Genomic DNA, 24,419 nt, shown 5'->3' with positions numbered 1-24,419 from the left:
ATAGTGTTGCAATCATTCTGTGGTCCTTTTCCTCTAACAAAGGTCTGTGTCTGGTCTCATTCTTGTAATATTGTGATTAAATGGTCAGTATCTGCAAATCCTAGACCACCCGGACATCCCCCCCCCTCTGTATTCTGAGACTGTGCTTCGTTTTTGTAATGGACTGTAAAACATTGAATGTTTTTATTTTTCAGTCCAGTTATTATGTTTCTCATAGTAGCAAATCATTTAGAAAACCCCTTTCATTGTAACTGTCCAGTACAACACCATCCCAAACAGCAGTCTGTAACCTCATAAGTATTTTATTTTAAGCCCTTTAAGTTGTTGTTATACCTCATAATTTCATAAAATGGATATATGAACATTACAAATATGTAATGTAAATATGTTAAACTATAGTTTAATTTAACTATGTAAGGGGAACCCCAAAACACCACCTGTCTCTGTATAGAAGCAACCTTTTGCCCAGTTAATCCCTTAGCTTTTGTGAGGAATAAGCCGCGCTTTCCTGCAATAACAAAAAGAGGGAATTGAATTTAGAAAATGAACATTCACTTTTTAAAAGACCTTAAAAGATCTTTTTCATAAATTCCATGGCATCAATGAAATAATTTCCAAAAAGAACTACGAAGAGCTTGTCGTATTTCAATTCAATCTTATTGAAAACTGTGACATTCAAAAGCTCCCTGAGCCTCACAGCTCAGTCCATGAACTCTAAAGAATGGGACTGAAGGGGATAAAAATAAAATAACAGAAAAGAGAATAAAGTTGAAAGTAAGTTAATGTTAATAAGCGCAACGAGTAACGAGACCAGTTAGCTAAAAAACTATGCAAGTTTAACAAGGACAGGGCCCGTATCCTCTTAACAGTAAGTCATGTGTAAATTAGACACTGAAGTGAAAGTTGGCTTTAAGAAGTAGTCAAATTGAGTAAAAAAAACAAAAAAACAAAGGGGATCCCTGGCCAGGGAAATTGGAATTAAACGTATAATGTAGGAAATACAGAGAGGAAATAAAGATGACAAATAAAGAAGAGAAGTAAAAGATGAAAAATGAAGATGAAAAAATAGAGATGAAATAAAAATGGAATAAAGTTTTGAGAAAAGAGGAAAAATTAAAGTGCTGAATAAAGGAAAAAATGTGTGCATTGAAGCATGCAGTGTGAAGTAATTGGTTAAAGACAATTTGTTAAAATTTTGGCCAAAGTAAGAAAGTTAGAAGGATTATTAGAAGAATTATAAATGAGTCAACTTTAAGATTTAAGGTGAATCGCAGTTGAAGCTTGTGTGTATGTGTGTCGCTGTACAGCTTGTCTGTGTGTGCGAGGCTGAGGAATTTTTGAAGCCTTGGAGCAGGCTATGTGTGTGAGTTCTTGGAATGTGTGTGTTGCAAGACAGCTTGTGTCTTGTGGGTCTTGTGGATGTTTTTGAGAGATCTGTGAAGCTATGTGTGTAAGTGATCCGGAAATGTTCTTGTATGTGTGGAATTGATAAATAGAATAGATGTATTATTAAATAGGCATATATAGCAGGAGATTGGATAAAGACGATTTTAGTAACTCATAAGAGGGGAAATTTTTGCTTCATCAGTGTTAAAAAAAAACCCATGAGCCTTTGTTTCAGGGGACGTTTATATATTCGTTTTGATAAAAATATGAGCCCTTCAGAGGATGTTTGTTTAATCTGATAAATACATATGAGCCTAATAAAGGACGTTTATACATAAGTATATATAGTATCTGTTTTTTTAACAGAAGTGGACCAGCAAGGACAGTCTGTACACATTCAGGTCGCAAGATTAGAGAAAAGAACAGAAAAATTCCTGATAAAGTTCAAACTGCCGGCTGATTGGAGTGTGAATTTTCTTCTTCTCTTTCTGTCTGTTTGTGTGTTACCACATTATGCTGCGAATTTTGTCTGTTCAAAAGAACGTATAGTCTTGTTTAAAATAGGTGGAGAAGTTTTTACTATCATAGGATACTTTTTGTATTTGGCTGTTGATTGGGAAAATACTGTGGTGATTTTTGTGTGTCTGTAGACTCTCGGCATTAACTGCACTGGGTTTGGAGACGATGTTAACTCTTTGACAGCCAGGTTAGGCTGGAAGCCCTTGAGAAATTTAGGAGGCGGTCCAAGGGGCATTGCCTCAAATAGAGAGCCAATTAGATTACTCCTCTTGATGAGGAGTGGGGAGAGAAAGCGAGCCCCTCCTCCTCCCGGAAAACACACCCCCGGCAGGGAGACAGCTTTTACCACAGATAGAAGAAAAAACCAAAAAAACAGATAATGTGTTCATATTTCACTGAATTGTTATTGCATTGTGTATACGAATTCAGAGTGACTCTAAGACACTAAACTTTTGTTTTGTTTCCCTTTTGTCTTCTCTGTTTTTACTATGTTGTGCGAGAACTGGAGGAGATGGAATGTGTCTGAACTGGATCAGTCCAAAGGGCAGATGAGGAGATACCTGGCATTACTTCACAAACATTGGGAGCTTGCAGATAACAGTGCGTAGGGATCCTGAATCCAGCTTGATCAAGGCCAGTGTGGTTTTATCCACAAACACCAACTTTCAACAAACACCTGCATTTCTCTATATGTGAATACATTTATTTATAGTCAACATTTTTGATATATGTTTAGTTTGTTTTCACATATAGGCTTACAGTATTTCTTCGTATATATCACATTGCAATTATTTAGGAGGAAATCTTGGCAACAGACTGACTAATTGAAGCATTTGGTTAATTAATGGAGTATTGTTGAGTTGATTGATCATTTGTGGAGAAGTTCACTAGACTTTTAATTCTGCACTTTTTGTACATTTTGTGTTTTTATATACTCTAGTATAGATTTGTAATTACTCCTTTTTTGTGTTATTTAAGTTCTTGCTATTTTTGCTTTATTTCCTTTGTTAACTGTTTTTGCACAAAAATACAGAGAAAAATTCCTTGTATGTGTAAATGTACTTGGCAATAAAAAAAACGATTCTAAGAACATCAGTTCCAACTTTACAATAACCATCCAGATAATGATTGTAGATGGTTTACAAACCAACTATAAACCATTGATGAAGTATTAATTATCTGTCTAATACAGGTTTGTAGATGCTTTACAAAGTATTAATAAGGTGTTATTATGATCTTGAGTTCCAACTTTATAATAGCCATCCAAATAATGTTAAAAGACGGTTTACAAATCCTTGGGTAACTATTAACAAACACTTTATAAAGTGTATAAATTGTGGTAATGTTTGAAACAATAAACTGTTAACATAATATAAATTATAGCATTACAAATATATATTTTTAAGTAAGGTTATTGTAAAGTGTTACCTGAGTGTCTTATTTAAGTATATGACTGAAGTGTTCAAATGTTCCAACAGCCTATAATTACAAGTCAAGCATCTATCTTAGATCACTGCGAGAAGAGGCTTAAATCAGATTGGTACACAGTTTTAGATCATTATCTGAAGCAGGATCTTCTCTCCCTATTCTCGTTATTTCAACCATCAAGGACAGGTAAACCCTTCTTGTTTGACACATTTAATACTTTTGGACGTAATGCAGAAGCTTTCAAGAATTGTCAGACAAAACATTTTAAATTAACATGTGGCCAAACGTTAAACAATAACACAAGTGCTTTGGAGATGAAGGTACTCTCTGTGTCTTTCTGCTTTATTTGATTATTAATTGGCCTTAAAGTAAAAGCTTTAAAGTGTGGGTAGCTTTAGAGACAGGGACAAAGCTTACAGTAGACCAATTATTGACCAGAAACTAGTGAAACTTGTTTTTCTTTTTGTTTGAAATATAGAAACTTTACTTTGTATTATTATTATAGACTTTTTCAGTGTACATTTTTTGAAGAAACTTGGCTTGTATTATTGATATTCAGTATATAAGATATAAACCTCATAGGTCTTGTTTTCACACCTAGGTTTTAAAATAATGTTTTAAACATCTCTCTTCCAACTAACCTTATTTTATGTGCTTACACCCCTAAACTTTAGCATTGTGTGTTCAATAGTTTAGTGAGAGCCTTGATGGAACTGACCACAAAAGTTTGACAAAGAGATACATAATGCGAAGTATTTAACTTTGTTCAGCACGTTTGCAGTAATACAACAGCAGATGGCGTAGTTTGTAAGAGAGAGAAACCTCCTTCTCCATGCATGTCACAGTGACGCCGCTACATTTTTTTATGCAGTCTATGATCCATTCTGTTTGTAGACATAGGTCACACCCTGTGTCCTTTTCACATCAATTAAAATGTTCCTGTTCATAGTTATTCTGAGTACATCTTACAAACAACAAAACATTAACAATAAAATATCTGTTTTATTTGAAGACGAAGAGGATGATTGATGATTTTATTTCATTATTGTATGAAAAAATTGCCCCAAAAAAAGCCCAAAACAAACTACAGACTACTGACCAAAAGGTGACACTTAACAGTTATAACGAAACAAACCATCCTGACATTTCTTCCAGGCTTCAGAGACAATCGTGGCCAGCTCATGAACATGAAATGAAATAACATCTCCACCCTGTTATCATCAGAGCTCCAAAACATTGAAGGATTTTGAGCTTACATTTCATTAATCAAAGGACATAAAAAAGACATTACAAAAGAAAACAAGATTCCTTCTCAACTTCTTCGAATCACATAGTTCACACAGTCTGTGTTCCTTTGGGATGTTTTTGAATCTGCCGACTTCAAGAGCGAGAGAAAGGATTCCTGTTCTCCGCTTATCAACCAAAGATCTCTGACTTCTTGATAAGTTTGCTTTAACATGGGATTCAGTAACATAATTGTGCTTAATTTGAACAAATGTCTTAAATGTTGCTTTTAACGAGATATCATTTAACCTTTTCTCTTAATATCCAGCAAGTCATTTATTTCTAATTGTGTTCACTCTACATGGTAAATTATATCTATAGATGTATTGTAATTCAGCATCTTCAAAGACAGGGTGAAGATCTGTCGCCCAGGGAAAACTTGACAGTTTACTCCAAAGAAAAAACATCTTATTGGTCCTGTTATCTGACATATTAGTGAAACGATTCCACAGTATCTGTCAAGCATAATACAGTTCAAAACTGGTGTAGGCAATGCATTTCAAAATAGATGGTAATTTAAATGGTAACGGTAATTTAATGATTTGGTCTTTTCTCAATTGACATTTCCACTGCACTAATTAACAATCATTATCCTGAGAATACCATATGCCTTTGGAGTCATAGCACTCCATAATTATGAGGAACTAATAGTCATAGGATTTTTCCTTGCTATGGATACTGTGGGTATTAAACTAACATTCCATTTTGTATTCTTATTCTTTACAGAAAGTTAATCCAGCCAACAAATTACAACCCTTCAGTACATTTTTCTGTATGAGCTGCCGTTTCTGTAACTATTTTACCTATAACAATAGTTTTAACAGAGATGTTCCACATCCAACTATCTCATGAAGTAGGAACAGAGGACTTCAAAATGTCACATTGCAAAGAAGAAAATCCTGCACATTACTATTGCTTAGCATCACCAATTTGATAGAAAAATGTTTTGGTCACTCTGAAGGTTGAATGGGATTTCTTTATTTTCAATCTGACCTATAAGAATCATGCATGGAAAAGGAAAACAGCCCAAATGTTTCAATCAGGGTCCAATGTGAGATGACAATTTCTAGATATGGCCACATGTCTGTGCTGGAACAATTTAACATCTATATCAAACAGCTAAGCCTTTCTTTAAAACTCGTACTTAATCATGCATAATTAATTGTGCCTACTGTGTTCGAATTATAATACTGTGTGTGGAAACACAGGCTGTTTCATATTATAATATCCTAAGAACTGGTTTCATTAGTATTTGTTTCTCTTACTAATCCCTGCCTTTGTTTCCTGTGCCTTTCCGGTAGTCATGAATAATTGACTGACTCTACTGTGTTGAAAAATCTTTTGCTGTAGTTTTGGACTGCAGTTCAAGAATAGTTAGGGCCATACTGGCAATTAATACCATCAAATATGATGTGTCACATTGAGTGATGTAAAGGAAAAAGTCTAGTTGACCTTTTACAAATGTCCTATACCTTGTTGCTATTTGTACACGACCTACAAGTGGGAATATGTGTACCGTACATTTTGCTTATTGATTTTGATGTTGATTCTTTTTTCTGTATTTAAAATGTCACGACACAGAATTTTTTTAAACAATTTTTTTTTTTCATAGACGTCATTCATCAAAATTTAGTAGCATGTATTTTGATGTAGATGTACACCATATAAATATGCAATATAAAACTTCTGTGTTGCATATTGGCAAATGCAAACAATTACTGACTGCATATAAATACAAAAAAGAACACACCCATTAACTAGAGTATGAAACAACAATGGAGAACTGATGCAACAGACATATTATTATTATTATAATTTATTGTCAAAATAAATAATTGCAGTGAAAAGAGAGAATATACACACCTAGCTGGTTGAGATACACACATATAGTCATGTGTTTCTGATTAAAGTAATATAAATATTATGATATGTATTGAGAGACATGAATGGAAGTGAACACATGGTGCTAAAAATGTTTTACATGTTATCACGTTTGTTTGCTTGTCAACAAAAAGGAGGAAACAAAATCGATTGAATCTTTTCAAAATATTTTGTAAAGTACAGATCACCAAAGCCTTACAAAAGGCATGAATTACCAATTTTGAGCATTTTTCTTTATATTCAACAAAGATATTTTACAAAGAAATCATTTTTAAAAGGTCAACCCATATATGTGTGTTGACTTCATTCATGTAAAACCCTTCAGGGAAAATCACAGCACTTACAGGAGTCTTTATAGACCAAAGTAGCTCCGCAACATGTGGGATTATTGTTCCCAAAAGCATCACAGTTGAAGTAACAATTTGGGTTAGTGGGGTCGGGGACAAGCCCTGGCCCTGAACACACTCCAGAGCCTGATGCTGTGGTTGTTGTAGGGAGAGCTGTGGTTGTAGTAGGGGCAGCTGTGGTTGTTGTAGGGAGAGCTGTGGTTGTTGTAGGGAGAGCTGTGGTTGTTGTAGGAGGAGCTGTGGTTGTTGTAGGAGGAGCTGTAGTTGTAGTCGGGGCAGCTGTGGTTGTTGTCGGGGCAGCTGTGGTTGTAGTCGGGGCAGCTGTGGTTGTTGTCGGGGCAGCTGTGGTTGTTGTTGGGGCAGCTGTGGTTGTTGTTGGGGCAGCTGTGGTTGTAGTAGGGGCAGCTGTGGTTGTTGTAGGGGCAGCTGTGGTTGTAGTCGGGGCAGCTGTGGTTGTTGTAGGGGCAGCTGTGGTTGTTGTTGGGGCAGCTGTGGTTGTAGTAGGGGCAGCTGTGGTTGTTGTAGGGGCAGCTGTGGTTGTTGTTGGGGCAGCTGTGGTTGTAGTAGGGACAGCTGTGGTTGTTGTTGGGGCAGCTGTGGTTGTTGTTGGGGCAGCTGTGGTTGTTGTAGGGGCAGCTGTGGTTGTTGTTGGGGCAGCTGTGGTTGTAGTAGGGGCAGCTGTGGTTGTTGTAGGGGCAGCTGTGGTTGTAGTCGGGGCAGCTGTGGTTGTTGTAGGGGCAGCTGTGGTTGTAGTTGGGGCAGCTGTGGTTGTAGTTGGGGCAGCTGTGGTTGTTGTAGGGGCAGCTGTGGTTGTAGTTGGGGCAGCTGTGGTTGTAGTTGGGGCAGCTGTGATTGTAGTAGGGAGAGCTGTGGTTGTAGTTGGGGCAGCTGTGGTTGTTGTAGGGGCAGCTGTGGTTGTAGTCGGGGCAGCAGTGGTTGTAGTAGGGAGAGCTGTGGTTGTAGTTGGGGCAGCTGTGGTTGTTGTAGGGGCAGCTGTGGTTGTAGTCGGGGCAGCAGTGGTTGTAGTTGGGGCAGCTGTGGTTGTAGTAGGGAGAGCTGTGGTTGTAGTTGGGGCAGCTGTGGTTGTTGTAGGGGCAGCTGTGGTTGTAGTCGGGGCAGCTGTGGTTGTAGTTGGGGCAGCTGTGGTTGTAGTTGGGGCAGCTGTGGTTGTTGTAGGGGCAGCTGTGGTTGTAGTTGGGGCAGCTGTGGTTGTAGTTGGGGCAGCTGTGGTTGTAGTAGGGAGAGCTGTGGTTGTAGTTGGGGCAGCTGTGGTTGTTGTAGGGGCAGCTGTGGTTGTAGTCGGGGCAGCTGTGGTTGTAGTTGGGGCAGCTGTGGTTGTTGTAGGGGCAGCTGTGGTTGTTGTAGGGGCAGCTGTGGTTGTAGTCGGGGCAGCTGTGGTTGTAGTCGGGGCAGCAGTGGTTGTTGTAGGGGCAGCTGTGGTTGTTGTTGGGGCAGCTGTGGTTGTAGTAGGGGCAGCTGTGGTTGTAGTAGGGGCAGCTGTGGTTGTTGTTGGGGCAGCTGTGGTTGTAGTAGGGGCAGCTGTGGTTGTTGTTGGGGCAGCTGTGGTTGTTGTTGGGGCAGCTGTGGTTGTTGTAGGGGCAGCTGTGGTTGTTGTTGGGGCAGCTGTGGTTGTAGTAGGGGCAGCTGTGGTTGTTGTTGGGGCAGCTGTGGTTGTTGTAGGGGCAGCTGTGGTTGTTGTTGGGGCAGCTGTGGTTGTAGTAGGGGCAGCTGTGGTTGTTGTTGGGGCAGCTGTGGTTGTAGTAGGGGCAGCTGTGGTTGTTGTTGGGGCAGCTGTGGTTGTTGTTGGGGCAGCTGTGGTTGTTGTTGGGGCAGCTGTGGTTGTTGTTGGGGCAGCTGTGGTTGTTGTTGGGGCAGCTGTGGTTGTTGTAGGGGCAGCTGTGGTTGTTGTTGGGGCAGCTGTGGTTGTTGTAGGGGCAGCTGTGGTTGTTGTTGGGGCAGCTGTGGTTGTTGTTGGGGCAGCTGTGGTTGTTGTCGGGGCAGCTGTGGTTGTTGTTGGGGCAGCTGTGGTTGTAGTAGGGGCAGCTGTGGTTGTAGTAGGGGCAGCTGTGGTTGTTGTTGGGGCAGCTGTGGTTGTTGTTGGGGCAGCTGTGGTTGTAGTAGGGGCAGCTGTGGTTGTTGTTGGGGCAGCTGTGGTTGTAGTCGGGGCAGCTGTGGTTGTTGTTGGGGCAGCTGTGGTTGTTGTTGCGGCAGCTGTGGTTGTAGTAGGGGCAGCTGTGGTTGTTGTTGGGGCAGCTGTGGTTGTTGTTTGGGCAGCTGTGGTTGTAGTAGGGGCAGCTGTGGTTGTAGTCGGGGCAGCTGTGGTTGTTGTTGGGGCAGCTGTGGTTGTAGTAGGGGCAGCTGTGGTTGTAGTAGGGGCAGCCGTGGTTGTAGTCGGGGCAGCTGTGGTTGTAGTTGGGGCAGCTGTGGTTGCAGTAGGGGCAGCTGTGGTTGCAGTAGGGGCAGCTGTGGTTGTTGTAGGGGCATCTGTGGTTGCTGTAGGGGCAGCTGTGGTTGTAGTCGGGGCAGCTGTGGTTGCAGTAGGTGCAGCTGTGGTTGCAGTAGGGGCAGCTGTGGTTGTAGTCGGGGCAGCTGTGATTGCAGTAGGGGCAGCTGTGGTTGCAGTAGGTGCAGCTGTGATTGCAGTAGGGGCAGCTGCGATTGCAGTAGGGGCAGCTGTGGTTGCAGTAGGGGCAGCTGTGATTGCAGTAGGGGCAGCTGTGGTTGCAGTAGGGGCAGCTGTGATTGCAGTAGGGGCAGCTGTGGTTGCAGTAGGGGCAGCTCTGGTTGTTGTAGAGGGAGATGTGGTAGGTGATTCAGGGAAACCTGAAAGAAAGACAGTCAGATATTGTTTTTGTTGATCTTAACCCTTGCTTGATCATCATATTGTGATATGACAGAGCATCAATTTTGAGATTCCTTGAATCTGAACTAGATGTGTTCTAGATTTTCATTGCTAATGGTATTTAATTAAATAAATTGTGAAACCTTTACCTCATAAAAAAGCACATATTTTGGTGATTGATTTACCTGGTACAAGCAGATTATGTAGTTGGCTAACAAATGGGCACTTGCCCTGGTTACAGAACTCTCCTCTGAAGTCATCCAGGTCCAGAGACCAGACAAAGGCCCCTCCGAATTTGTTTGCTTTGAGGTAATTGATCTGAGAGGATGAGAAAGACAACATTTCAACAGTCTGTTTAAAAAAATCAATGTAACAGAATTTTGTACATCAATCACATCAGTCATTTGCAGCCACTAAAAAGTAATACTGTGTTAAAGACAGATGATTACCTTGGTACTTATACTGGTGGTGTCGTCAAATCCAACCCACTGATTTTCTGTTGTGGCATATGGAACTTGCTGATCAGAAATAAAATGGTTTTGTACCCCATCTAGATAAAGGCAAGTCTGAAAAGAAGGGTCAGATTTGGTATTTAGATCTAATAAAAGTAATTATAATTACAAGGATATATATCTGGCAGACAAAATACAGCCAAAACTGTTAGCTAATAATAAAGCCATCAATATAAATGGGTAATATTGAAACCGTGCAGTAATACCTCATAAGAGGCCCAGAATCCGTCTTCACCGGTGTAGCAGCCTTCCTCACCAGGACCACTGGCTGGTGCACCGACAGCGCTTGAATTAGAGGACAGGGAAAAAGCTCGTCCAAAAGCTCCAAGCCCCATGTTCAGTTTTTCTTCAGGTGCTCCCTGGTCCCGCCAGTACTCTAAGGCAGAGGCCTAAGAAGGGAAGACCAATGATCAAAACAAATAGGATACAGGTACATGTTTGGAAACAAAGCTGTATGAAATATGAAATAAACCCTTGCTTACAGTGTTAGAGTAGATCGCATCTCCAGTGTCTTGGGATCCCTGGAATAAGGGGCTGTGATGTGCCGTCACATTTTCCCAGGGGCCGTGGAAGTCAAACGTCAACACGTTGATGAAATCCAGGTGCCTGAAAAATTAAGAGGAAATCACCTTTACTAAAACAGAACAGCAGCTTTTTATTGTTATTATGGCAGAGATTTCTTAAATATTATTTTACATGGCAATTTCTTCCACTTCATAGCTAGCATCGATGGTTGACTTCTCAGCAGAGACAGATGCTGCAAGGATTAATCTTTCCTGGTTACTTGAAGTTCCTTCATCCACAAAGGCTGTTTCCAGCTCCTATACAACACAGAAGCATGGTTCTCAGTCTCAGTTAAATAACTTTTCATGTCATGCATGGCATTTGCAGTATGGCTTTTTTCTGAAAATGCAGGTTCCAAAGGAGATATTAAGGATCTGACCTTGCAAAGCTCTGTGAATCTCTGCTTGTCCTCTTCAGCTGGATACCTCCAGTCTACGTCTAGCCCATCAAAATTGAATGCTCTGAGTAGTTTGATTACAGACTGGATGAACAATTGTCTGTTCTCTTGTGATCCCGCCATTGTCTTGAATCTGGTAAGTAAAATATAAACACAACTTGGTCTTTAGACTCACACTCCAGCTATTCAATAAAGGTCTCTGCGCAAACAGAACAAGGCAATCAAAACATGAGATAAGGTGTAAACCAATATTTAGTGTGGATGCAATGTGTTATCAACCATGCTTTTTCCATAGCCTGTATATAATAAATGATGCCAAAAAAGGGGCAAAATAATCCCCATAATTATAATGTGCAGTCACTGACCTGAGTGTCTAAAATACATATTGCACAAGATTCAGTGAATTACAAACTTCGTTTTTTCATTATTTGGCTGTAGGAGTCAGCTGGGTTGCATTCAATTTTAATGAATTTAGAGCAAAAAACAAGAGTTCCCAACTCTTAACAATGAATGTAAATTTGCTTGTTTGCAAGGCCAATTTGGACGTCAGAGGATTACAACAGTTTGTTAGTAATATGTGTCCTTCCAAACAAGCCTTAATGTCCTTGAAGGTAACTTACTTTTCTGTCCCAAACTTCTCTCCACCAACAGCCAACAGGGTTTTCAGAAGTGGATTTCTACAGGAGCATAACATTTAAATGATGATTTTCTTGTATTACAATGTAATCTCCACAGTATTTATAGACTTAAAGACTGACCTTTGTTTGAGTGCGTTAAACTTGAAGTACTGCTGAACATCGTTTACAGTTGTGGGAACCAGCTGATTTTCAATTATGTCAGAAAAGGCAAAAATCAGATGGGTGCACTTGTCCGGATCAATATCTGAAACACTGAACTTCCCGACATTTGGTCTGTTTTGTGCCTTGCTGTTATAGTAGCACATCAGCCTGGAGGTAGAAGCTATAGACATGAAAGAAAAATCATGATTATTTTAATTATTTATTGTATAGATCAAATGTTTCAATATCCTTATTAACATTAACATACATTAACATCTGTTTACTTAAAGATATTATATTTCTTCTACAAAAATCGTCCTATGCAGCTATAAAGGTGATGATTGTGATCAATTTGTGTGATGAACTTACCCAAGCTGGCAAGGATCAAACAGAGACCTTCAAAAGGACACATGTGTTAGTATACAGGTTAATAAAATAAAAAAAACAACCAATACAAACAGGCTTTCTGACATAATAATTCATGCTTTACAGGTAAAAGTTCTAGTTTACTGTTTCAAGTTAATTAATTCAAGCTTTCTGACATTTCTGATATTTCTAAGTACATTGGAGGTAAAATGAATACAAATTCCTCTCAGTGAAAATAACTTGGGGTTACCTAACAGAAACTACCTGCATGAGACAATACACATGTACACTTAACACTTTTGGAGATGTAGTTGAATCAAACATTCAAAGACACTTATACTTGCGCAGCATTTCTTACCTGCAGATAGAGTTAGCTTCCACATTTTGTTGCTATTTGAATAAATTGAAATAGAAAAAAAGAATGAATATGCAGTTCAAAAAATATATTCATTTAAATAAATGTAGAATTTATAATTAGAGATGAATGTGTGTTTCCACAAAATAAATGTGGTCTAAATAACCTCAAGCATGAAAATAAAAACACAACAAATAAAAGGCAATCTTACTAGTGCAGATCATTTTACAGGTAGGTTAAACTTTTACTTAGTCGCAACATTTGGTGACAAAAGCCAGTAGAATAATCAAAACTAAGCACCTGTTCAATGGAAACATTTAGGGAGTGGAAAGGGAATGATGCCCAGTAGCCACCCAAGGTATTGTTCCAACACCTGATCCGTAAATACAGGTTTGAGCTGGAAGACACAGAAGACAAACTTGTTTGGCAAGCATTTTCAGCCAACTTCTTCTCTTAACTTTTAATTAACTTTATTGCTAGTTACATATCTGTGTTGCTAGTGAAGCATTTGCTTTGATATAAGCTTACTTTTTTTAAAGTTTTTTTATCCCATTGAAAATCAGGTCAGGTCTGATTTGACTTAAATGGTACAAAGTTGGCACATGAATTGCCTTTGTCTGACTTAAAACACAACTTTAATGCTTCAAAACCTAACAATATTTAAACAAATGTTTATATCAGCTGAATCCAAATTAGAAGAGAAACAGCCAGTGAAATGCCACCTTGTCGTACTCTCTCTGGCTAAAATTTGTCCAGCTTGTGAGCTAGTTGAAGAGACAAAGCAGTTGTCGCATTTAATCTTGAAACAACTTTAAAAAACAGAATATTTAGTTTCAGAAATTCAAAGGTAAAGGAATACTCACAGAAATAATGTCGAAAGAAGCATGTACTGTTCTTCTACTGTGACTGACTGATGACTGATGGCTGTGGAGTTTTAATACAGGTAGGCAGCTCACAAGGTGTGACAACAACAAAGGGGGTGGGGATAATTAATGCAATTAATGCCAAAGAACTATTGTTTAATTGTTGGGTGAAGCTGGGTGAAGTCACCTGAGATGCCAAGCTCGTTTAATTTTCAAGTATCACTTTTTTAAAAGTTAGGTAGGGGCTTTCGTCTTCTAGGGGAGAATAAGAACCCTTCAGTCATCAGTATTAATATCCAATAGAAAACCAACCAGATCACTCAAACTGTATGATTCACTTTTTTTCTTAATGAAACCTTTTCAGATTGAATGCTACAAGTTCATTCTTTGATATCTGCTAAGAATGACCAAGAAGGTTAAACCACTCGCTGAAGATGATACAATAGTGTTGCAATCATTCTGTGGTCCTTTTCCTCTAACAAAGGTCTGTGTCTGGTCTCATTCTTGTAATATTGTGATTAAATGGTCAGTATCTGCAAATCCTAGACCACCCGGACATCCCCCCCATTTTGTAATGGACTGTAAAACTGTGAATGTTTTCACTCCAGTTATTATGTTTCTCATAGTAGCAAATAAATTAGAAAACCCCATTACAATATAACTGTCCAGTACAACACCATCCCAAACAGCAGTCTGTAACCTCATAAGTATTTTATTACTAGACGTTTAAGTTGTACTTGTATCACAATTTCATAAAATGGAGATATGAACATAACAAATATGTGTAAGTGGAACTCCAAAACACCACATATCATACTAATAAAACATTAGTTATCTCTCCTGTTTATTAAGCCAGAAGGCCTTTTTTATCTGTTGGTCTTTGTCAGTTTTGTAAGACAATACCAAAGAGCAAAAAGTATGTACGAAAGAAAACAACGTCATGATGTAAGGTATGTCAAATTACACGCGACGCAAAAGACAACTAAACAAAAAGCACACCTCACATGGCTATAATTAGAAGGGCAGAGCAAAACAGCATCATCATGTTCAGGACATTTAATAAACTATAATTAAGAACTAACCTTAGTTAGTTGACTTCGATGACAAAGAAAAATATTTATGGGTTGCTCGTATAACACCTCACCCAGTCAAAGGCTCACTGGCTGAGGTCATCAGAGAGCAAAGGGCAGGGCTTCGGGCAGCAAAGAGCAAATGGCTTAAATGTGACACACAGAAATGTGTGGTCACAATATGTGATTTTGTTTTTGAGTATTGTGTGTATTTTGATATGGAAATTGTAAATGGGAGCATTATTTCTGTACTTTTAGAGTGTGGTTCTAATTTGTGCCACAAAGAGGCGTAACCTCCAGGTGTGACGGTTACGTGAGCTCGGTAGCCCTCATCTTCAGACTGGTAAAAGCGAGGAAAGGGAACACATACCTGTTGCTTGTCTTATTATTTCCCTGTTATTCACAGGTGAGTAAATTTCACAAATCACATAGATGTGCTCTATATATTCTTCTATAACATGTAGAAGCTTACGCCATCCTTAAAGGGATGCTTCACCCGTTGAAACATGAATCTGTCTTGACATTGGTCATATATGTAGTAGAAATGTTGAAATAAAGTTGGTGCCTTCTTGACCAAGAAAAGTCAGAAAGTGTCTTTTTGCCTTGTGAATGAAAGACACCAACTCCCATAATGCACAGCACCGCAGGCCACTCCCACTAGAGCTAGGGTCATCTATTAAGAGACATTTACTACAACACATACGGCCGTTTCTTCAACTGATTCCAAGACTTCTTCCAGAAGGAATTGGCATCTTGGAAATTCCTGGCAGAAAACGGACTTTATGTCTGTGTCCATAGGCAAACAGTGAGAGCACCGACACCAGCAGTCCGCCCCAGCACGAGCCGTCGCCAACAGGTGGGTCTTCATCCTCGGCTGCAGAAATGTTTATTTTGTAGTTTTAGGAACTTTTGTATGTAATATGTCAAGTGTGACATGAATGAAATTTTTTTATATCGCACACGTGCTTTCAGTAAGTCGCACGCACACTTTTATAAGTCGCACGCGCAAGTTATAACTTCCACACGCGCCCCTTTGAGACCAACTTCCCCTGTCAGTACCAGAAATACACGCAATTTCAAAATTAAGTCGGGTTCCACTTCCGGTTTGACGGTTCATTCATTTATAAACGATTATACGGGAATGCAATCAATATAAAATAAAGAAGTAATTTCGTTTTAAACGCTTAAGTAATTTTTTATTTGAATTTAAATACATAACAGATTACTCAACATCCTATCTTATTTACATCACTATTGATGTATTCAGTAAAGACGAGGGATGAACAGGAGAGTGAACTAAATGCAGAGAAAAATAATGCTAATTTAGTCTGTAGTACAGGCTATCTTCTTATATTATATTATATTATATTATTATATATATTCTTATAGAAAATAGAGCCTTTTACACTAAATTCCATATTTTACCCACTGTATCAAATTTGATGCAAACATTTTCTGTACGTTTTTACTATAAACTAAAATGTAAAAAATGAAGTAATTATAAGTTGCTTCAACAGAGTAAGTGCTCATTTTAAGATATTCGTAAATATTTCTATAAAAATCTCACCATAAAGTCTTCAAAAAAGCAATATGCTTCTCCTTGGCACAACCAGCTGGGGGCTAATGAGATTCAGCCATTTTGGATTGTACCATGTGATATGTCAGAATTATTGTAGTGCAAAAGATAGGGGGCAGAATACAAGTAGCAGATTGTATACAACAGGGTTTTGAGCAAAGTTTTTACCATTTGGGGATACAATAGGTCTCAGAAATATTTGTATTGAATATGATACCCACAGCATTATAGGGTTAAATCCTAAAGGACTATTATATCTCAAAGAATAGCTGTCTTAACATTAACCGCACATTAAGGGTTATCATGGAAATAATGTGCTCCCCTAACTTTAATTAACTACATTAGGTTAAAGGGATACTTCACCCAATGAAACATGAATCTGTATTGACATTGGGTCATATATGTTGTAGAAATGTGAAATAATACAATATAGCCATATAAATATAATAATAAAAACATTTACAGACACATAAGGCCATTTCCTCAACTGATTCCGAGATTTCTTCCAGAATTGATCTTGGAAATTCCTGGCAGAAAACAGACTCTATGTCTGTGTCCATATGCAAACAGTGAGAGCACCGACACTACCAGTCCGCCCCAGCTCGAGCCGGCCTGGGCTCCTCCTCCTCACCGCTGCCGACAGGCAGGCCTTATGTCTCGGCTGCTGAGCTGGCAGCGGCGGCCAGCAATATAGCAATATAGCCATGAGATGGTTGCTGCCAACTGGCTAGTCTTGTGCTGCGGCAGCCCCGGCGGCCAGCAACCGCAGCAGCCAAAACACAAGACCAGCCTGTTATATTTATATTTTTTCGCCATTATCAGATTTCTCCATAGAGCCTGTTAGCTTCCAAGCAATATGGCGGACATTAAGTTTCGATTCTGGGAGTGAGTTCCCACCCACTGATCTGTGATAGGTCTGTAGCTTCAGTGGTCGAAAATATGAGGAACTAGCGTTGAAGTTTCACCCTGCTAACCGCAACAGCTTCCAGCGACGCAAAAATCTTAATTTTTCATCACTGGAAGCTCCTTTTTAGACTTATAAATACAAAGATTTCCCATCTTAGAGGAAAATGAGGGCAGGATGCACGACCATTCAAAAATACGACCAGGTTTCTAATGATACAAAGCTTTATGCAAATGAGTGAAGTATCCCTTTAATTTAAAGACCCAATCATACAATAGGAGTGAGACTGATCTGCGTGTTTCTTTTTGAGTTACCTGTTTGTTTGATTTACTTAGTTACTAGTTTTCAAAGCACTTTGAAAACTTGCTTTTTTAAATGTGCTTTATAAGTATGATTATTATTGGCATATAGGTAAACAAATCAAGCAAAAAAATGGCAGTGACTATCAATTAATAATACACACACAAATATATTGTATGTAGGCACACACCAATATACTTACCTTTAAATAGAAAGGTATTTTGGCTGTGGACTTCCAGGTGAATCTGCATCTTCAATAACTGTGTGGGTTTATTTAGGTCACAGGGGTCAGTGATACAGACTGCAACATGTTGTGCAGGCTTTCAGCCACATAGAATGATGGAATGATGCATCTACGAAAAACAGAAAAACTGTTACAAGTCATTTCCACTTGGTAGACGATGTTCAGATTAAACAAGATTCAATCATGTAGCGCAATGCTGTTCAATCTGCGCAATCTGAATATTTTCCCCGAACGACTTGAACGATGTTAGAACTTTACCCCTGTAGGGTATTACAAACTTTGAACCTTTTTTAAACCACAAATAGCCTACCTAACCTCATGTAACTCTGCTGGTAAAAATGGGTTAAAAATAGTTATTAAACAAGTCATAAACAAAATAATTATTGGCTTAGTTCTATCAGTTAATATTTTATTTATTGTATGTAATGCACTCAAGTTGTGATTACTGAGTCAATTATTTTATTTTTGCAGTTTTGTAGGACTTAAATCAACAGTAGTTTTACAGTGCAGATTTATGTGCAGGAAACTATTTACAGTCTATGGCAGGAAAGCAAAAGTAAATGAAGCCAATGTGAGCAAGAGATCGTCTGCACGCTGTCACCACGTTAAGTCTAGAAGTTGATAAGTATCTGAATTAAGCTATAAAGATTTAAAAAACGATAATTCATCAGTTAGGAGTGACAAGAGTTCCTGCAGAGAGCCATGAAACTGCGTGAAGTGTGTGTGTCATCAGCTGCACTTCACATGTCTCGGTAAGCTACCTTTTCAGTTCATTTAGCTGCTAGTTTGTGTGTGTGTGTTAGCAGAAAAGTTATTGCTCTGCAAAGTCATTCAAACAATGTTGTGATTATCTAATTCATAAAGGTGAACATAATTCATGTTCATGATATAATTTTGTGTTAAAAATCAGTACTAGTATAGTAGTCTAGTGTGGAGTTTTAAAGCCTTTACTCCTCATGTTACTAGACAAGTTTTTGAATTGCTGAAAAATAATTCTGATAAGAATTAATAAATTAAGGAATTCGGTGTATTATTACTGTTAGAGACATTTTCCAACATAATTGTTTACTTAACCAGTAAACAGATATTGTGTGTCTACAGAAAAATCCATTTAAATGCCTTCAGCAATGGGAAGTAAATGTTTTATGTTTAATGTGTGAGGTTTGTGTTTATTGTCATATGAATACTGGTTAAACTTAAACAGTTTAATATTCAATTCATTTGTGATATTTGCACAATGAAAATATTGTTAAACTATCGATTAGAACAAAACAGTTCTGATGTTAAAATATTTGATTTTGAACAAGAGAGTAACTCACTTTAATGTTATGATCTGGTATATTGTTGAACAACATATGAGATAAGCTACAGATAAACCTGATTTAATATTGACATGATCAGAATAAAGGACCATAAGCATATCTGTAAATGCAGGTCAGGTCTTTTTGACGAATGAGAAGATCCAGTTGAGAAGATTCAACGATCTATGTGATGGCGACCCAGATAGCAAACAATCATTGAAACAATGTTGATTTTCCGTCTGAATCATCATTATGGTTGACATTGAAATCTCAACGCAAAATAAACATTAAATCAATATTAAAATATCGATGATAACCGATTTTAACGTGGTGTTGATGACAATGTTAAAACAACATTGATCTATAGTTGTCATGACTATGTTGATTAAGCATCGCGACATCGGGCAGCAAAGAGCAAATGTTGAAAAGACGTTGATTTGTAGTTAAGCGGGAGATGAAGACGTGATTGATGAATCATCAGTTTATAGTTGAGCAGGAGACCATCCTGTTGCACTCCACATTTCATCATATCAGGTAAGCGTACATTTATATCTAATAGTTAAATAATACAAAAATATTGATGCTTATGATCGTTTTAGTTTATTCACACTGTCTAACATTACACACAGTCATATATATACGTTCATATTGTCAAAGTGGTCGTTATTATTGGTCATTTAGACACCTCTGTTGTTTAACTGTTAGGCTAGCATCTTTTAATTTGTCTTTGTGAAATCTTTACTATTCTGTGAAAGTGTCAATTTAAATACAACTTGAAGCTTAAACTTAAGTTAAAATAAAAATATAAAAAGAGTAGATATAAGTGGACAGTGATAGGACTGACAGATGTAAACAGAAATTTGTGCAGTAGTGACCAGATGTAAACAGAACTATGTGCAGTAAATGAGAAATAAATAAATATATATATATATATATATATCTATACACACACACAGAGCTATGTGCAAGTAGGCCAATACTAAATGATAAGTTATAAGGTGCATTGAACAACAGAACTAATACAATATGACTTTAAAAGGTAAGTACTGAAATGAATAAAGTGACCGTAGTGCAATGATGGATAAGAAACAACAGGAATAAAGTAACCAGAACTGTATGAATACTGATATAAAATGGATAGAATAAAGTGATGTAGTGCATGAGACCAGATAAAATGTTTCTAACGTAGCTGCGTTAGATGATGGTGAGATAAGAATGATAAGGTAACGTTAGCTGTCAGTTAAAAAAGGAAAATGGGATTCATGTCACTAAAACTTTATTCTTTGCATCTCTGCTTTATGTTTAGATGATCAGACACAACAAACGATGACAGCTTGGGCAGTGTCTGAAGTTGCCTTATGCTCCAAACAATCCTGAGTGTGTGAGAATGGACACAAGACAGCACAGGAATACGTTTGTAGAGATAAGAGAGATTGAAATGATCTCAATAAACATGTTTTTTAAATCTTATATTCCGTTGTATGATGTCATTTCTTTAATAGATGAAGCCTGATTATTAATATAGGGCTATTGTTATATTTCATAAAGTTTATCCTGGCTGTAGATAAAGCAGGATATATTATAATTATTAAGGTAAGAGTCGTTTTTCTGTGGTTGAAAAATTGTTGTGTTTTAGTTATGATTTCAACATTGTTTAAATACGTGTTAACACGTCGATAATATATTTATAAATTCAATAACACAAGAACTATAAAGATGTGTGCAGCAGCATTTTTCTGTCTCTTTTCTGAGTACATCACAGCAGATTGCACAGACCACAACCTCCAGTATCCCAACGAGTGTGCCAAGGTTTCATGATGACATTGGGTGGCAGACAGACTCCCTACAAGTCTCAGAGGCCACACAGACATACCTACCTCCAAAGGGGTCATCTGTCCACACACAGTTGGCCTGGGGTACACTAAGGGCCTGATTTACTAAGATCCCAATTAAAGAGTACTAAATTGCGTGTTTGTTTCAACAAATTGCACATTTGGTTGGTGGCCGTTTAGCGGGTAATCTACTCAGTAAATTTGCGTGAATGACACCAGGTGCAAACCTTGTGGAGGCAGTACTATTTAAATTAGGTTGGTTGCGTGTTCTACTGGTTTAAGTCATGGAGAGTTTGGATGGAAAGCAGGATGACTGCAAGCACAAAATAGGTATCAGTGGAAGAGCCATTAAACGTACAGTATTTTCGAGTTATAGCAGATAAAACTGAATATTACAAAAAGAAAATTTAGCTTATAAAAAAACCTCGGCATTAAACAGGGCCTCTCTTTTCTTCCCTCCATCTTTTGAAGATGAGTTGTCACACATCTAGAATGTTTTGTTGGCTAAAAATAGGCAACAATATAGTTTAATCATGGTGTTTCCTGCTGTCATTCCAAACATATTAACGTGTGGGGAATAACACCAGTGTTTCCCATTAATGAACTAGACTGTGGGGGCCCACCACAGTCTAATCTGTCGCGCCATAGTCTAATATGCCATGCTAGCGTCAGGGAATTATTATCAACTATAAGAACTTTGTTTGTTTTTTTTAAGTACGTTTAAAGTACAGTTTACCCCGTTAAATGTGATGTGTGGCTGCAGTAGCCTACACCGGAATGTGTGATTGTTTTTATGTCCGTTCCCTAAAACGGTCCGTACCTTGTTTCCCTTCTGCAGATTGTTACAACTCACAGCCGTTCGGAGCTTTCCAATCACTGCGCAGGTTTCGGAGTTTTTAAACACAATGAAAGACGTTTTGATCTAGCTGAATATTCTTTTTGAACTTGCAAAACAACTTATGAAAGAGCGGAACAAATCAATTTCGCCTAAAGACGCCGCTCAGCTCCAGAGCTCCGCTGCTCACCTGTTGTCTTGAAAAACTGCACTTAAAGTTTACTTATAATTCTAAACATTAGATCAGACCTTTTTTCAAGAGGTTCTCTTCCTTGTGCAAAACTTGCATTTAAAGATAAAGGTGGGTCCGCGGACCACACTTGAGTGGGAGAGAGAGAGAGAGCTATACGGGCGAGCGAGAGTCTAGAACGTACCATTGCATGTAAGTGGACGGACAAGAAACAAAAAGTTAAATTGATCATCTGCTCTACAGTTTACATGTTTACCAGTCAAGTATGTGAACTACGTTGCAGATAGCAGTCTCTGTAAACAGACTGATGGCGTCAAAACTGCTCAATGTGTGCTGAGTGGTATCTGTGCGTCTGCATGTCACCCTCCGTGCTTATTAAAAACTATAAAAACTGGTCATAAACCACGTCTGATTGTTTTGATTTTGAAATGTTCCTAAATCGTCTGAGCTGCTGTTAATACTCTAAATATTTATAATACTGAACATTACAATTAATTTATAAAATATGCTTTTGCGCTGCAAATTGTATGACGTCATAAAATAGAAGCATGTTGTAAAGATGTGATCCAAATTTGGAAAAGAGGCTGGAAAGGAGCGATAATCTTCACTGAAAGAGGAGTAGGAACAGTATGCCTGCTTGAGGGTCTCTATGGGCCAAGCCTAAAGCCATTTAACTTCCATGGGCATTGGATTTTATGTTTTGACAATTTGTGCACTAAAAGAGCACAAAATTGTTAGATGAGAACAAAGTTTTTGATACATTTAACCTCTTAATTTTGCACTAAATTGATGCATCTAACTTTAAAATGTACACATTTTTTCTCCCGGGGGTGCATGCCCCCGGAACCCCCTAGAGGGTTCGGTGTCCCCCCCACCATAGTCTCTTGAAATCCTGTGGGAAACACTGAACGCGATCTCCTGTTGTTTTGCTCATATGAAAGACGCAATCCTCACTGCGCGCTGTTAGTAGATCAGATAGCACATTTTTTGCTGGTGGTATCAAGTTTGCACACGTTTTAAGACACGCAAACCTTTAGTAAATCATGCCCTAAGGGACAAGCAAGCAAAGGTAGGCACACACACCTAAAAAATTGTCCAACTGCTGAAATCTGACCAAGAATATCAGAAAACGTATTTAATTACATAATTGCTGATATTAGCTTTTTATATTATAGCTTGTTGCTGTCTGTGATGCATTACAACGAACATGCTGAATGCAATGAAGCAACAACCTCTACAGGACAGCTGGTCTATAAGGTGGCATTCCACAAATCTAAAAAAAAAACATACAGTAAGTTATAAATCAATTTTATTTTTTAAACCCAAAAGCACAATACATTTTTAAATACCTTTTATAAATACCTATTTAAATATACCTTTGTAAGTCTTTGTAAACGTTTCCAAAAAACAGATGATTGTGAAAAATGAGCAATAACCAAACGTTATGAAATAGATTTTTGTTCTTGAATTACTACAGGATTGTTGTTTAAAGGCTTTATATGTGATTTTTTTGATCCAGCAGATGTCGCCCTTGAGCACCAGCATGAAACCAAAACAACTCGCGGTGCATTGTTGTGTTAGCATGCTAATGCGATCTTTATTATGCTCGTATCCTCACACTGCATGTAAATTTACCCGAAATGAGCGTGATCTAGAAACGCAGTTAAGCAGTGAGTACAGTATGATATTCTTCTTTACTCTAGTCCCTCAATTAAACAACTTTTATTCGCGAGGGGAGGAGTCAGCAAACTGACAATATGACTCGGAAAACTCAGAAAACATCACAGACAGTGGGACTCGGGTGTTACACCCATTGTAGACAGTCATTACTCACAGAGTTTTTTTCAGAGGATATACTTGATTTCTATTATATTTAAGTGTGAAAAAAGCTTTTAAAAGGTGTAATCCGGATAAGTGTGATCCGGATCTGATAATTCATTTTTTTCTTCTAAGTGTCATGTAATCAAACTCTCTTTCATCCCGGGTTGTTAAAAGATAACTGGATGGGATCACCCTGATCCAGGTTTTAAATTTTAAGGATGACCAAATCTTGGATTACCCATGCTTTAAATGGAAAGTGGGGGGCACCAATATCAACACAACATGACAGATCCTCATAGGCCTTTTTAATTGATCATGTTATGTTTAATATTTGGTGGAATATTTAATTGGCAAAGAAAGCCTTAAGTTTTTATTTAAAACCATGTCTGTCCTAATAGGGATGCAATAATTCAGGTTGAAAATATTTCAACATATTTCAAATATAGGGAGAACAAATCACATTAAGTGTTACTATTTTAAAAGTAGAAAACAAACAAACAAAAAACAATTAATCAAATATGAGGAGTCACATCGAGTGATGTAATGGAAAAAGTGTAGTTGAACTTTTGCAAATGTCCTATACCTTGTTGCTACTTGCGGACATTTAAATACTAGACACGTTGTACACGACCTACGGGTGGGAATCCGTGAACTGGCGATTTTGCTTATTGATTTTGATGTTGATTCTTTTTCAGTATTTAAGAAGTTCCTTGTCTAGAGCTGCTCTGTTACAAACTGGAGAAAACTATAACAAACAACCAACCAAAACAGATCAAATAAAAAAATGCATCAATCTTGTGGTTATTATATTAATTTGTTTTTT

At 38.1% G+C, this 24,419-nt stretch overlaps 1 protein-coding gene across 1 annotated transcript; it reads right to left on the bottom strand.

The window, feature by feature from the left end:
- Window positions 1-6,819: 6,819 nt before the first annotated feature.
- Window positions 6,820-13,777, bottom strand: LOC110002876 (chitinase-3-like protein 1). The gene is made up of 12 exons (XM_065961161.1): window positions 12,961-13,777; window positions 12,309-12,695; window positions 11,919-12,120; window positions 11,781-11,837; window positions 11,143-11,293; window positions 10,896-11,020; window positions 10,682-10,805; window positions 10,406-10,588; window positions 10,137-10,253; window positions 9,873-10,005; window positions 9,063-9,668; window positions 6,820-7,166 (listed from the first exon to the last, which is right to left on the bottom strand). Exons 2-12 carry the CDS (start codon window positions 12,349-12,351, stop codon window positions 6,820-6,822), a joined length of 2,088 nt encoding a protein of 695 aa, XP_065817233.1. The 5' UTR covers window positions 12,352-12,695; window positions 12,961-13,777.
- Between the last annotated feature and the right edge of the window lie 10,642 nt (window positions 13,778-24,419).

Source organism: Labrus bergylta, chromosome 12, assembly GCF_963930695.1.
Source record: "Labrus bergylta chromosome 12, fLabBer1.1, whole genome shotgun sequence".
Classification (NCBI taxonomy): Eukaryota; Metazoa; Chordata; class Actinopteri; order Labriformes; family Labridae; genus Labrus; species Labrus bergylta.
The sequence above is the reverse complement of the archived record's forward strand: the minus strand, read 5'-3'. Positions and strand labels throughout refer to the sequence as shown.